General features: G+C 39.6%; 1 protein-coding gene across 1 annotated transcript in view; it reads right to left on the bottom strand.

Moving 5' to 3' along the window:
- Window positions 1-16,218, bottom strand: part of LOC123758458 (catenin alpha) — a 63,266-nt gene that overhangs the window by 38,521 nt on the left and 8,527 nt on the right. Inside the window, exons 5-8 of the mRNA XM_069322714.1 lie at window positions 15,799-16,008; window positions 15,093-15,269; window positions 12,325-12,525; window positions 11,523-11,638 (exon numbers count right to left, since the gene is read on the bottom strand). Coding sequence (XP_069178815.1) covers window positions 11,523-11,638; window positions 12,325-12,525; window positions 15,093-15,269; window positions 15,799-16,008 — 704 coding nt within the window. The remainder of the gene's footprint in view (window positions 1-11,522; window positions 11,639-12,324; window positions 12,526-15,092; window positions 15,270-15,798; window positions 16,009-16,218) is intronic.

Genomic DNA, 16,218 nt, shown 5'->3' with positions numbered 1-16,218 from the left:
AAACAGGGGAGCTGTGTGTTGTCTGAAAGCAGAGTTTGTTATTGTCCTGATAACAGATTTTTACTGTGTGCTGACGGGCTTGAGGTAATGTGCAGAGGTTGAACCCCAAGCACAGATACCATAAGTAGGATAGGGATAGATAAGTGCATAATAGAGTGAGAGGAGTACATAATATTTTATCTTAGAGAGTATACCAACTGTTTTAGAAACCTTTTTAGTTGATGTATGTGGGTGCTGAAGTCAAGTCTCTTGTCTAAGTATTGACCAAGGAACTTTCCGTCATTTTAATTGCAAATGTTTACATTATCTATCTGAAGCTGAATTGCAATTGTTGATTTGCTTCCAAATAATATGTAGTAGGTCTTTTCTATATTTAGTGTGAGTTTGTTGGTTGACATCCACAAGTGGACTTTTTTAATTCATTGTTTACAACATTAGTGGGTTGTTTTACAACATATGAGTGGGTTGGGGTCAGAGTAGATGAGAGTAGTATCATCAGCAAACAATATAGGTTTAAGCATGTTAGAGACATTAGGCAGATCATTGATGTATATAAGAAACAGGAGGGGTCTTAGGATGCTGCCCTGTGGCACCCCTACAGTTAGTGATAGAGTAGGAAAGGTTATATCATTGATGGCTACATATTGTTGTCCGTCACTAAGATAGGATCGGATATAGTTCAGGGCAAGGCCACGGATTCCATAATGCTGGAGTTTAACCCTCAAACCGCGCATATCATATATAAATGATATCAGTGACAAAACCGAAACCGCGCACATCATTTATATATGATTTCGTGTCTAGCACTATAATTTAAACACCCCGCCTGGGATAGGGGCAGCTATAGTACAGCCACGACCGATAGCTGCCAGATGCCACCTAGAAAAAAAATCCAGGCCAACATTCTTGGGTGTTACAGCGTCAGTATTGAGCAAGCCACCAAGGCTGGCGCACGCAGCACGAGCTCACAGCACCGCTGTTCAGCTTGTGACCACAGCATCGCCTACAAATACCATAATATAAATGATACTGCTATTATTTAGCAGTGATAGTATTACTGAAGCCCCCTGACTGTGATAAAACTGACCAGGATTCTGATAATAGCAGGATTGTGGTGATATTTAGCGCTGTGCTCCACGGAGGGAGGAGTAAGGCTGTGGAGGGAGGGTTGTGGTGTCGTCTTCTGACTCTGTGTGGCCACCATTTATTGACTGCACTCACCATACCAGCTTAGTGGTTCGCTATGGTGAACACAGATGTAGATACTTATATATATAATGTGTGTATAGTGTGAGATAACACCGAGAGGAGTAGGTTGGGAGCCGCCATTTTGGTGAGGGAGGAGCGTCGTCTGCACGACTTGGCATGGTGTTTACTGATGGCCACTATGGTCTTTGGGCACCATACCAGCTTATTTGTTCAGGTATGGTGAATAAAACAGGTAGATACTTATATATAATGTGTGTATATAGTGTAATAACACCACAAACAATATTGTTGGAGGACAAATATTAGTGCGTCTGGCCTTGAGGGCAGCCGCCGATCAGCTGACTGTGTAAGTAGCTACGTCTTATAGCCTTCACTCACCATACAAGCTTAGATGTACAGTTATGGTGAACAAAACATGTAAATACGTATATATAACGTCTGTGTATAGTGAATAAATACAGAAACAGTATTGTGGGAGGTGAATGAGGGTGAGTGAGGTGGTGTTGAGGGAGGGAGTGGCAGTGAGTGGCTCGCTGGTGTTTGGTGTTTCACTCCTCGTTGCTTTTTGACTCACAAGACCAACTTAGTAGTTCTTTATAGTGTACAAAATAAGCAAATACTTATATATAACCTGTGTATATAGTGTAACAACAGCAAAACTATTTGTTTATTGTTTTATGAACATAATAATTGAATCACTAATATGCACACCATAATTTTGAGTACAGCGATGGTTCACACATTTTATAATATAAATATACCACAATTCACTGTATGGAATAACATTACTGCAAAAAAACTAAGAAAAAAACAATCAGAGACATTGAAATAACTAGGTAATAATATATTTGTGGCAACTGCCGTCTGACAGCTCGGGCGGAGTAGACCTCGTCTGGCGAAGGCTCTGCCAACGCCCCTTTTTTGCCACACTTCCCTACCCTATTGCGGCTAAAATATGCCACCTATGATTTTTTTGTTATTTTTTCCGTGATCAGGGAACAAAAATGAACACTTCTATAAGACAAAAGAATTTTTTGGATTTTTTTTTTTTTTTGCGCCTGTGGGTGTGAATTCCATTTGGGCCCCTAGCGGTTTGAGGGTTAAGTAAGAGATAGTTATGGGTAACAGTATCGAAAGCCTTTCTCAGATCAATGAAGAGTCCAATCGGAAACTCACTTTTGTCAAGGGCTGAGTAGATTAAGTCAAGCAGACCAACAATTGCATCACTGGTACCCTTTTGGGAGCGGAAGCCAAACTGACAGGGACTTAGTACTGTATATTGAATTTTATGAGATAGGAGTAGAGCTGTTTGTAAATAATTTTTTCAAATATTTTTGATAATATAGGTAGATTTGAAATGGGTCTGTAATTATTTATGTCTGCCGTGTTACCTCCTTTATGAAGTGGCATTACTCTTGCTTTTTTAAGGATATCAGGGAAGGTATGACACTAAGACTTATTGAACAGCAAAGCTATGGGTGGTGCAAGAGCATGGGAGGCACTCTTGTATACCAACGATGGTATTTCACTAGTGTTTCAATGTTTCAATTTCAATGATCTGCCTAATGTCTCTTAACATTCTTAAACTATACTGTTTGCTTTTGATACTACCCTCATCTACTCAGACCCCAACCCACACACACTAAATAATGTTGTGAATAATGAATTAAAAAAGTACACTTGTGGATGTCAACCAACCAACACTAAACATAGAAAAGACCTACTATAACTTATTTGGAAGCAAATCATCAAATGCAATTTAGCTTCAGATAGACAGTGTTAACATCAATAATGAAAATGATGGAAAGTTTCTTGGCTTATTCCTAGACAAGAGACTCAACTTCAGCACCCACATTCAACACATAACTAAGAAAGTCTCTAAAGCAGTTGGTATACTCTCCAAAATCAGTTATTATGTTCCTAACTCTGCTCTCCTCTCACTATATTATGCACTAATCTATCCCTATCTTAATTATGGTATCTGTGCATGGGGTTCAACCACTGCAAACCACCTTAAGCCCATCATCACCCAGCAAAAATCTACTATCAGAATCATAACAATCTGCTTTTAGACAACACTCAGTCCCCTTGTTTAACTCCCTAAACATGCTAAACAAACTCACTCCACACATTCTCTGGTGTCAACTACATTTACAAAACCCTGTTCTTAAATGCAAACCATGCTCTGAAACTCTCCCTGGACAGATGTAATAGGACCCATTATCACCACACCAGAAATAAATCTCTCTTTGATATTCCCAGGGTCAAACTTAATCTTTGTAAACACCCAATGCAAATAAAGGGACCCAGTCTATGGAACTCACTCCCTAATGAATTGAAAAGCTGTCCAACTTTTGCCTCATTCAGAAACAAAATTAAAAAGTACCTAATTTCATCTTTATAGTTTCCTACCTTGTGCTGTAAAATTGCACTGTATCTAGTGCTAGTCATTCTCCCTATCTTTATGTACCTAATCCGAACAACTTTACCATTCTGATCATTGCTGTCTTCTTATATGTGCTATCAATATGCTGTATTGTGCCTATTAATCTTTGTTAAATTACCAATCAAGCTGTCAATGCAATCAATCAGAGCTACCGATGTGCTTTAATATACCTACTAATCTCTCTCTCATCTCATTTTTTTCTTGCAATGTACCTGTTATATTTTTATAAATTATGCTAGAATTTATCTACTTAAAATTATCTGTTAGATTAAGGACCTGCCCGAAACGCTGCGCATACTAGCGGTTTTACAAGATTGTAAACACCATGCTGTGTATCCTCACAAACCCAATGTACCTTCTTATATATAAATAAATAAATAAATGTTTACTGTGTTGGTGGGGTGGGGGCCCCTGCAGTGGAGATAGGAGGAGGGTGGGGAGGCATTTACTCGTGACGCCAATTACAAAATGGTGAACCAGCAATACAGTGCACATGTATTTTCATTTATTTATTCATGTACTGAGTAATTATACCACTTCACTCTTTTCAAAAACAGCTAACTTTGACAAGCAGGATAACTCCATCATTCAAGGTAAATGATGTTGTGGTTTTATATATATTATATGTCCCAAAAATATTGGTTTTCTTTGATGGCCTGGGAACACATCTCTCACTTGTAGCATCGCACCTATGGAAAATCTTGATCCGCATTCCTAATAAATGTTTTACAAACACAGTCTGAGAAAGTAACTCATCCGTAATTGGGGAACTGCCTGTAAAAAGACTATAGGCCCTGAACAAATTATATGAAAGGAAAGTAATTAGTAGGGCATTTTGGTATATATGGTAACAATCATGCAGTACTTTCTCACAAGACAATTTAGGAAAATATTCAAACTATATTTTTTTTAAATAGCTTAATTAAATTAATACCACAAATTTTAATAAGTAAAAGCTTATTACCACAAATTTTAATAAGTAAAATGCTGATACCCGTGTGGCATGTTATAAGTATTGATCTGCATATGACCAGTAATGACCTGTATGACACATGATCAATACTGACCTGTATGACACACACATGACCTGTAATGACCTGTATGACACACATGATCAATGCTAACCTGTATGACACACACATGACCAATACTGACCTGTATGACACATGATCAATACTGACCTGTATGACACAAACATGACCTATACTGACCTGTATGTCACACACATGACCAATACTGACCTGTATGACACATGATCAATACTGACCTGTATGACACAAACATGACCTATACTGACCTGTATGTCACACACATGACCAATACTGACCTGCATGACACACATGATCAATACTGACCTGTATGACACAAACATGACCTATACTGACCTGTATGTCACACACATGACCTATACTGACCTGTATGACACAAACATGACCTATACTGACCTGTATGTCACACATGACCAATACTGACCTGTATGTCACACATGACCAGTACTGACCTGTATGTCACACATGACCAGTACTGACCTGTATGTCACACACATGACCTATACTGACCTGTATGACACAAACATGACCTATACTAACCTGTATGTCACACACATGACCTATACTGACCTGTATGTCACACATGATCAGTACCGACCTGTATGTCACACATGATCAGTACCGACCTGTATGTCACACATGATCAGTACTGACCTGTATGTCACACATGATCAGTACTGACCTGTATGTCACACATGATCAGTACCGACCTGTATGTCACACATGATCAGTACCGACCTGTATGTCACACATGATCAGTACTGACCTGTATGTCACACATGATCAGTACTGACCTGTATGTCACACATGATCAGTACTGACCTGTATGTCACACATGATCAGTACTGACCTGTATGTCACACATGATCAGTACTGACCTGTATGTCACACATGACCAATACTGACCTGTATGTCACACATGACCAATACTGACCTATATGACACACACATGACCAGTACTGACCTGTATGACACACATGACTAACCCCTGGGCAGCACTTGCCATTATAGCCCGCAATACACTCTGGCGCAAGAAAAACAAATTTCAAAAACTTATTTCGTCTTGTAAAAGTGTTGAAATGTGTTCCCTGATCACAGGAAAAAATAATTTTTTTTATACTTAACAATGACTTGAATGAGCCAGAAATTTGATGATGAGGTCACAGCAAGTGGTCGCTGAAGCCGCGTGCGTCCCGGTGGCGTCGCCTCCGGCATTCAAGCAGCCAGAGTTGCCACAATTTTTTTCACGGCATTATTTACAGTGTCTAGGCGTATTTTACCACATTTTTTTTCACTGGTATTGTTCAATGTATTGTTACTTGATGTTGTATTATAATACAACTTGCATACATTCAATACACTCTCACATATTAGTGTCACAATAATTCGCACACAAATGTTTTCTTTTACAACATATATGTATTCAGATTTTTCATCCATATATACATGCACTCACTCAATATTTACAGGTTTTTGCACCATTATTGGACATTTCGAAGTCCTGGAGATTGTGGTAGTTGTTGAAGCAGAAGCAGTCGTTGAAACATGACACAAAGGGACGGCTCACACTTCACACCATTAGCACCACTTTACATGTATGTGGCCTTGTTTGTGAGGTTTTACAAACAATACACTCATGCTGGGCTACTGGATGCTTTCCAGTTGGTGGTAAATGTTTTAGTGTGTGTACTTGAAGGCCCTCGCTGTAAGTGAGCCTGGATGTAGCAGCATGGTGCAATACTGGCTTCTGAATGGGTCTTTGTATGCCAGGAATGTCTTTGCCAAACTTTTGTAGTAATTGTCTCAACAGAAAAACTAAACACACGGAAACAAACAATTTGACCTGTTTTCACCAGATACATATTGAAACTTCAGCATGGTTACGTCAACAAGGTGAAAAAACATGTTTTGGTCCACTTCACTATTTAACGTACACACTCAAAAGCACCCACCATCATGTCACATTTACCAACCAAATGCAAGTTTATGTTATAGTCCATAACACAATCTGGTTTATATATTGTTTGTTTTGTTCTTCTGTTCGCCTTGCCACTGTTCACCTTTGTGCCAGTGTGAACGGTTGTCAACATGTTCACTTCTCACCTGTCTTTCCATCTCACTGAGAATATTTGATCAGTTTTTCTTACCTGGCAGTCACCAACTGCAATATTATTGTCATACACAAGCACTTCCCTTCTTTTTGCCTTTACTGTGCCACACACTCCAGTTCTATTTTCAAGCAAGAACCTAGTAAGCAAGGGATTTGTTACTAGCTATTGGTGTATAAAAGGTGGACTTTGTTCAGCCATGGTGCCATCAGTGTCTTCACCACACTACCTGAGAAACCATGTTGGTCATTACCGAGAATGTCTACATTGGTAGCGGAATATAGAATCATGTGTAATACAATTCCTGTTTCACAGTCACAGAGTACAAAGAATTTCAATCCAAATCTGTGACATTTAGAGGGAATATACTGCTTGAAAGATTGATTGATTAATGAAGATTAAGCCACCCAAAAGGTGGCACGGGCATGAATAGCCCGTAAGTGGTGGCCCTTTTGAGCCATTACCATTTTGAGCCATTGGAGATCTGTGGAGGTGCGACTGCACCCTGCGTGACAGGAGATGTCTCCCGTGTACTGCTTGAAGGCAACACGTCCTTTGAAAAGCACAAGGGATTCATCAGTCACCAGCTTCTGAGCTGGTACATAAAAATCTCTGAACTTTCTAATAAGTTCATTCAGACTGTGCCTCACCCTCCAAAATCCATCATCCTCTGTCTGGTCTTCATTACTTGTAAAATGAAGACACCTGAGGAGTATCACAAACCTGCTGTCTCGAGACACACATTTCCCGAAGAATGGTGTTGGAACAGTCTGGTCTTTGCTCCAATAATCTGTGATGACATGTTTTACACAATGTTTCATCAACATACATAGTGCAAGAAATACATAGATTTCACCTACATTAGTGTTTTTCCAACGCCGTAATTGTGAAAATTGAGATAATAACTCCTCACGTTCAATGAGATCAGCCGTGTAATTGTTCATTTCCTGAACATTATGTTCCATGAGTGGCTCATCAAAATATGCAGTAAAAAAGTCCATTTCACACATGTCCTCATCAGTATTAGAGAAAAGGTTCGTAATTCCAACATCTGTATTGTCAAAGGCAGGAATTTGTGGAACAAAATCTGCACCATCACTCCACACAAGCACACCTGGTGTCTTGCGAGGCGCAACAGCGGCACCAAGGCCAGGGATCAGTGTACATTGTGGACAAGCTGAAGTCTGTCTACTAACAATACGGGCGGGAACTGAAGATGAGGTAAAATGACGTGAACATGAGGGACTTTGTTCCTCATTGTCTCCATGTGATGCCATGCGGCGGCATTTGGCTGGGCGAGATGCAGCCAATTTATTTTTTTTTTTTTTGAGATATATAAAGGGGTTGTTACATTCTTGTACAGCCACTAGTACGCGTAGCGTTTCGGGCAGGTCCCTGGAATACGATCCCCGCCGCGAAGAAACGTTGTTACAACCAAGTACTCCTTTTACTGTTGAGTTAAACAGAGGGTACAGTTAAGGATTTGCGCCCAGTAAATCCTCCCCGGCCAGGATACGAACCCATGACAAAGCGCTTCCGGAATGCCAGCGACAAAACATCGTTTGGTAATACCACGCATCCCACTGGTACTAGCTACAGGCGTGGTAATGCTATTTTCTGATTCAACTTCACAAAATCTCTGACTCGTCGCTCTGAACATCCTCATACTGCACATAAACACATGAACTGTGTAGTCGGTAGAAAATTGGTGTAGAGTGTGGGCAAGGAGGCAGTGGTGAGCATGTAGGCCTCACCCTCGGAGTAGGCACAATATCATTCTCTCTCGGTTTCATTCCCATCGGACTCTTGTGTATAGTCTTTATCAATGTCAGTCATCAATATCAGTTTCCTCACATCAGAAAATAGTTTAATATGAATTTCATCCTCAGTCATTGATTGGGTGGTGCGGTGCGGTCAGCCGCTGGAACGTGATGCACTCATCATGGTGATTGTTGGATAACTAAGGCTCCCTCTCAATGGCGGCCTAAGCTGGATTTTTTCCAAGATGGCATCTGTTTACTATCGGCTCTGACCAATGTATGGGTGCCCCCTCTAATCCGCGGGCCATTTAAATCTTGTGCGATAGTCCCAAACATACATAGCTGTGGTGCACCGCCCTGCAATAGTTACTCACCCCAGCTACATTATCAATAGTTGTTGTTATAGATTCAGCTACTCGGAACAGGTTCCAATATCAATAGTGTAATGATTATCAATACTGTATATAATAATAGCAGGATTGTTCTGATAATTAGCGCTGTGCATAGTATGGTGGGAAGAGTAATTTTGGGAAACGGTGGGAAAGAGTAAGAGTCAAACCAATTCTATTTGCTGACGACACAACCTACATATGCTGTGTACAAGGTTCTGAATAATTCCTTACACAGGTTCCTTAAGGCTGTTCTGATGTTAGCCAGCCTCGTGTATGCCGCAAATGTAATTCTTTTAATGTGGGCTTCAGGAGACAGGTTTGGTGTGATATCAACTAGATCTTTCTCTCTGTCCGTTTCATGAAGTACTTCATTTCCCATTCGCTATCCTGTGTCTGGCCTCTTGTTTCCACCACCTAGTTTCATGACCTTGCATTTACTCAGGTTGAATTTTAGTAGCCATTTGTTTGATCATTCATTCAGTCTATCTAGGTCATCTTGTTACCTCCTACTATCATCCTCTGTTTTAATCCTCCTCATAATTTTTGCATCATCAGCAAACAATGAGAGGAACGATTCTATACCCTCTGGGAGATAATTTACATGTATCAGAAACAGTATAGGTCCAAGGACTGAACCCTGTGGGACTCCACTGGTGACGTCTCGCCAATCTGTCACCCCTCACAGTGACTCGCTGTCTTCTGTTGCTTAGGTACTCCTTTATCCAATGGCGTACCTTCTCGTTCACTCCTGCCTTCATCTCCAGCTTTTTCACTAGCCTCTTGTGTGGTACTGTGTCAAAGGCTTTCTGGCAATACAAAAATATGCAGTCTGCCCACCCCTCTCTTTCTTGTCTGATTTGTATTGCCTGGTCATAGAATTCAATTAATCCTGTGAGGCAGGACTTGCCATCTCTAAACCCATGTTGATGCTGTGTTACAAAGTTCTTTCGCTCCAGATGTTCCACAAGCTTTTTTCGCACAATCTTCTCCATCAGCTTGCATGGTATGCAAGTTAGGGACACTGGCCTGTAGTTCAGTGCTTCCTGTCTATCTCCCTCTTCTTGTATATCGGGACTACATTAGCAGTCTTCCAAATTTTTGGCAATTCCCCTGTTACCAGTGACTTGTTATACACTATAGAGTGGCAGGCAAAGTGCTTCTGCTACTTCCTTTAGTATCCATGGGTAGATTCCATCTGGGCCTATAGCCTTTGTCACATCCAACATAAGAATATAAGAACATTGTAACTGCATAAGGCCTATTGGCCCATATGAGGCAGCTCCTATTTATAACCACCCAATCCCACTCATATACATGTCCAACCCAACTCTACCAAGAGCTTCCTTGCATCCCCACTGGTAATCTCAAACTCTTCTAGTGGTTCCTGGTTAACTATTCCTTCTCTTATCTCTGGAACTTCCCCTTGCTCTAATGTGAAGACCTTCTGGAATTTCTTATTCAGTTCCTTGCACACTTCCTTGTCGTTTGTAGTGAATCTGTCTGCCCCTATCCTCAAATTCATTACCTGTTCCTTTACTGTTGTTTTTCTCCTGATGTGACTGTGCAGCATTTTAGGTTGAGTCTTTGCCTTGCTTGCGATGTCATATTTTCGTGTGTGGCCACCTGTTATTGTCTGCACTCACCATAACAGCTTAGTGGTTCGCTATGGTGAACACAAATGTAGATACATATTTCACTATATACACACGTTATATATAATAGCAAAAGGAGTATGTTGGGAGGAGCCATTTTGGTGAGGGAGGAGGCGTCTTCTGCTGCATCTCTTGTCGTGCAATTTTGTTGTGGCCACAAATGTTGTTTGGACACTACACCGGCTTAGTTGTACAGTTATGGTTAACAAAACATGTAGATACTTATATATAATGTGTGTATATAGTATAATAACAGCACAAACAGTATAGAGGGAGTAGGAATGTTGATGAGTGAGGGAGGAGCATCAGCTGACTGTGTCGCGACCTCAATTATTGTCTTGCTTACCATACCAGCTTATTTGTACAGTGGGTTCGCACATTTTATTATATAAATGTATCACACTACACACTATTGAATAATATTACTGCAAACAAAAAAAATCAGAGACATTGAAATAATTAGGTAATAATATCTGTGGCAACTCCCGCTTGACAGCTGGGGTGGAGGTGGTGGTGGTGGAGCAGACCACCTCCAGCGCTTGATCTGTCAATAACTCTGTTTTTGCCAGACTTCCCTGATCTTTTGCAGCCAAAATATGCCACCTACAATTTTTTTTTCATTTTTTTCCCATGATCACAGAACACAAATGAACACTTTTATAAGACAAAATTTATTTTTTATTTTTTGTATTTCTTGCACTTGGGCGTGTTGCAGGCTGTAATTGCAAGAGCAGCCCAACGGTTAAGGGCTATTACTGACCTGTATGACACAAGCATGATCAATACTGATCTGTATGACACACACAAGACTAATACTGACCTGTATGACACACACATGAATAATACTGACCTGTATGATACACATGACTGATACTGACCTGTATGATATGCATGACCAATACTAACCTGTCTGACACATGATCAACAACAGCTTTACGCAGCTGACGCCGCAAATCCTTTGTCTTGCGACCCACCAGGTCAACAGCTTTATTCAAATCGTCTGAGGGCTCCTTGCAACCCATCTAAAACAGTGAAGAAGAGTGGATGATAGTATGAACAGAATTTTCTGAGTTTTTCACTGCCTAACTAGAAGTGAAGCTCAATTGTCGTTATTGCAGACCAAGACAAAATCCCACATTTAAATTAATGAAAACCTCAATGTATATATGTGAATATTTTGGCTTTTTTATATGAATTTTATCAATAATTCCACCTTAGAAGATTAATATTTTACTACAGAATTTGTAATACAGTATGTATTTTGAATGTGAATCTTGCATTACATTTTTAACCTACACCACCATTGACATTTATTCCTGAGGCCTTTCATATCCATCATGTCATTCTCCGGTCTTCCTTCTACTTTACTGCTCATATTAACCACATCACCATCACAGTTATTCAGTGATTTCTTCCTATTATATATATTTCATTGTCTGATCTCTCTCATTGTAAATAACATCATTACTGCAGCCATTATAATCATTACTTTTCATAAAGATCATGAAGAGTTTACTGTTAACCCATTAAGCCATGTACGTTCCTTTAAGAAAGTTGCATTTATCCATAAATTACATGCAGTAGTCAAAGTTTATGTTTCTACACACAATCTATCCCATAAGAACTCTTTATTTGTTTTGGCAACTCATTGTCTCAATAAACTATTAACCATAGTTGTATTAATAATAGATATATTTTGTAAGCTTACATTGTCCATGTATTCATTAAGAAGATCTTGTAGTGCTTGTCTCACTGCATCACATTCCTTCACGATCTTGTGGTGGCGATCATCTCGTGTACAGGAGTCAGCCATCAGCGCCGCTTCACTCATAATGGACTCTAAACATTCTTCCAGAGACAGTCGTGTGCTAACCTCAGTATACGTCAGTGGGTCCACACTCAGGAGTCCCTATTAAAAGATAATAATTTACTGTATTCAATATCCGAAACATTTGGACTGGTTGGTACAGTGATGGGCTTGCTTCTTGCAGGTCGGCGTTTGATCCTCAATGGTTCATGGCGTTTGGCACCATTCCTTCCTTCCACTCTATCCCAGTTCTTAAGTGCAAGATAATCATACTGTACTGTACTGCTTTAGCGCTTTCTCCTCATAATTACCTTACCTTATTTAATTCAAATGGCGTATGTGAGATATACATGTTTGCTTGAATATATGTTCATTTTAGTACTGCACTCAACTAGTTATACTCACCTAGTTGTGCTTGCGGGAATTGAGCTTCAGCTCTTTGGTCTCGCCTCTCATCTGTCAATTAACTGGTGTACAGATTCCTGAAGTGTTGGTACAGGATGGATTATAGATAAAACTATTATTATTAATCTCCCTAAATCTTAAGACACTGCATCCATCAAAAACTTTTCTCTGAGGAAATAAGTCCAAATGAAATGCATCATGTAAGCCCTGTCTAAATGTATCCTCCTAACTTCTTCCATGTCTACAGAGCAGTTTTCAAGCTGCTTCACACAACTCTTATCCTCTCATTGGACATGTACCATGTCCTTTACTTCATACCATAATATCAGCTGGGTCCCATCACTAGCTCTCTGAATTTATCTTTTGTATGTTATCATTAATAGTCTTTAATTTATAATCACAAGATAAGAGAATCAATTTCTTGACTCCTTACAAGACTTCTTTCTCAAAAATCTGTCACATACCTCATGAGAGGGAACATCATTCTTTATTTCATTCAGTCACCAGTTCAAATCCAGGTAGAACAATAATTTATGCTAATATTCCATCCCAAGAAGGAATATAATATGCATCACAGCTTTCTTCAGAAAACAGGGTTAAGTTAAAGGATATATTAAGATATAGTAAAGGTCTCTATAAATTACATGGGAGAACTAATACTCTCTCTTTATGTGTTTCCTTCCATGAAAAACAGACAACATTAACAGTAAATGTTCACCATAAAAACTAATAATGTTTGATGATATTGTTGTCAGTTGAGTCTCTGCCTTAGCCTAGAGCAATATACACATTTTCCTTGAAGTGTGCCAGGCAAAGGCAGATGCCTCTCTACAACAATACATTTCCACTATACAGTATTTACTTTCTTGGCCTAAAATTAACACTTCCAGCAGAATCAACCAGTTGCATTCCTTAGAGAGGAGTTCATTTCATACCCAACCAACCGCGCTCCCGTTTTGAATGGTTACGAAATCTTAAATTGGAGTTTTCTCGGCCAGTGCAGTTTTAGGTGAACGAGTTTTCTCGGCCAGTGTAGCACAGTGGTTAAAATATGACACCCATGGTGTGCCAAAAATAAATTCTTTGCAAAAAATTATTTTCTTTTCTTATACAGTATTGTTAAATTGCAGTCTCTGATCACGGAAAACTAAAATAAAATATTGTATGTGACATACTTTATCCATGATGGAGCTGAGCAGTTACATTCACGGCAGTTGCCGTGATTTTTCACAATTATTTTGATGTTTCTCATTCGTTTCTTCTCAGGTTTTTTGCTGTAATATTATTCAGAAGTGTGGAATTTGTGGAATTTATATAGTTCAATACATGGAACATTGCTATGCTCAAAATTATGGGGCCCATATATGTTACATGTATATTATATTCTATGATCAATCAGTGTTTTTGCTGTTATTACACTATACTGTATATACATGTTGTATATACCTATGTGTTCACCATAACGAACCACTAAGTTGGTATGGCGAGTCCAAACAACAAGAGTGGCTGCCCCCCCCACACCAGCCAGCAGATGACGCCACCTCCCTCACCAAAATGGCGCCTCCCAACAAATTTTGTTTGCTGTTATTACACTATATACACATGTTATATATAAGTATCTACATTTGTACTCACCGTAGCGAACCACTAAGCTGGTATGGTGAGTCCAGACAATAACAGGTTGCCACACACAGTCAGCAGACGACGTTACCGCCCTCCCTCACCAAGATTACTCTTCCCACCACACTACGCACATCATTAATTATCTCCACAATCTTGCTATTATGAGAATCCTGGTCATTTTTATCACAGGCTCTTCTGTAATACTATCATCTTTAAATAATAGCAGTTACATATATATTTTTACATTTTTAGGAAATGCTGTGGTCACAAGCTGACCAGCAGTGCTGTTACTCCATACTGCGTGCACCAGCCTTGGTTGCTCGCTCAGTACTGAGGCTCTCGCACACCCGGGAATGTTACCCACAATTTTGTTTCAAGATGGGGTATGTTTACAGGAGTCCTGAGACACAGATTGCGAGCCCCGTGTACCCGTGGGAGTTTTGAATCGCTCTCTATACCTAAAAACGCCACATGGCACTCTGCGCACCCTCAATCCAGCACCACAAGGCACTCTGCACAGTGCAGTGGTTAAACAAATTATTATCCTGAGGAATGTGTAACATTAGCCACAGACATGACAGCTTTAAACTAGTAACTTAGCATCTTAATATAAGCCATGCAGAACACAGTACAGTACTTACATCAAAGTCATCAAGAGCCGAGGCAAGTCCTCCGGAACGTTCACCGGGTGCCTGATGTGCTGCTGTAGCCTTGTCCTGCACAACATCGCTGATAGTGTTCACAGCTTCACACATTTGTTTCAACACAAAGTCTCGATTGGCTTTGACTGCTGCCAGCTCGGGATGTCTGACATATGCCTGGAGGATTATTTCTATGTGAAAGCCAGCTAAAACCAGAGTGAACTAGTTTATTACATTGAAATTTTTAATATTTGCATAATAATTGTTTAAAATAACTACACAAAAGTTCAATTTTAATTGGCATTGCAGTATAACTGGAAGCTGTTCATTCATCAGTCCTGTGCGAACCATTAATGTTCCAACATTGTGTAAACCTATTAATCTACCAGCCATGCGTAATATGTCTTGAAGGTACATGAAGGCTGCCGACTTTTGAAACAAAGTGTGACAGCTCTAGATTAATTGGCAGCCTTCAGGTGCCTTGAAGACGTCTTGGCAGCCTTCAGGTGCCTTGAAGACGTCTTCCCTAAGCTGTCTGAGGTAAAGGTTAAAGTAAAATTTGAGGGGGGGGGGATAATAGCCATTTTCTATACTATACTGTACAGGTACTGTGAAATTATAAGTCTTCAGAAAATAACACTTACTTCTCATGGACCAATAATATTTTGTACAGTGTCATAAGAAAGAGCATAATAAAGTGTTGCACCTTGGAAGCAGTGAGAAGCATGGTGGAGTTTCTTTTCAATATTGCTCGTGCTGAGGCCAATTCGTCACGAAGTCTTGGATCCTTAAGCTCATGCTGACGCCTGGCTGCGAGCTGCAGCAGCTCCTTTGTGCTTTTATCAAACAAATGGAAGTTATCTAGAAGCTGTGATTGGCTTGATGCATGCTTCATATTTTCTATATCAACCTCTACCTATGAAAAACAAATGTAAACACTTTAATGAAATGTGATTCATATTTAAATCATACTCACATAGCCTACTTGACAAATAAAAGTTACTATTTTGATAAAGCAATTTATACATTAATGTAAACTAAATTTTTCTCTTATAGAATGATAAAGCTTTCCATTACATTATATATAATTTGAATTTGTTAATACTTGAATTTGTATTGTATTGTT

The sequence above is a fragment of the Procambarus clarkii genome, chromosome 11, assembly GCF_040958095.1.
Source record: "Procambarus clarkii isolate CNS0578487 chromosome 11, FALCON_Pclarkii_2.0, whole genome shotgun sequence".
NCBI classification, from domain to species: domain Eukaryota; kingdom Metazoa; phylum Arthropoda; class Malacostraca; order Decapoda; family Cambaridae; genus Procambarus; species Procambarus clarkii.
Note: the sequence above shows the minus strand (reverse complement) of the source record. Positions and strands in the feature narration are given on the sequence as shown.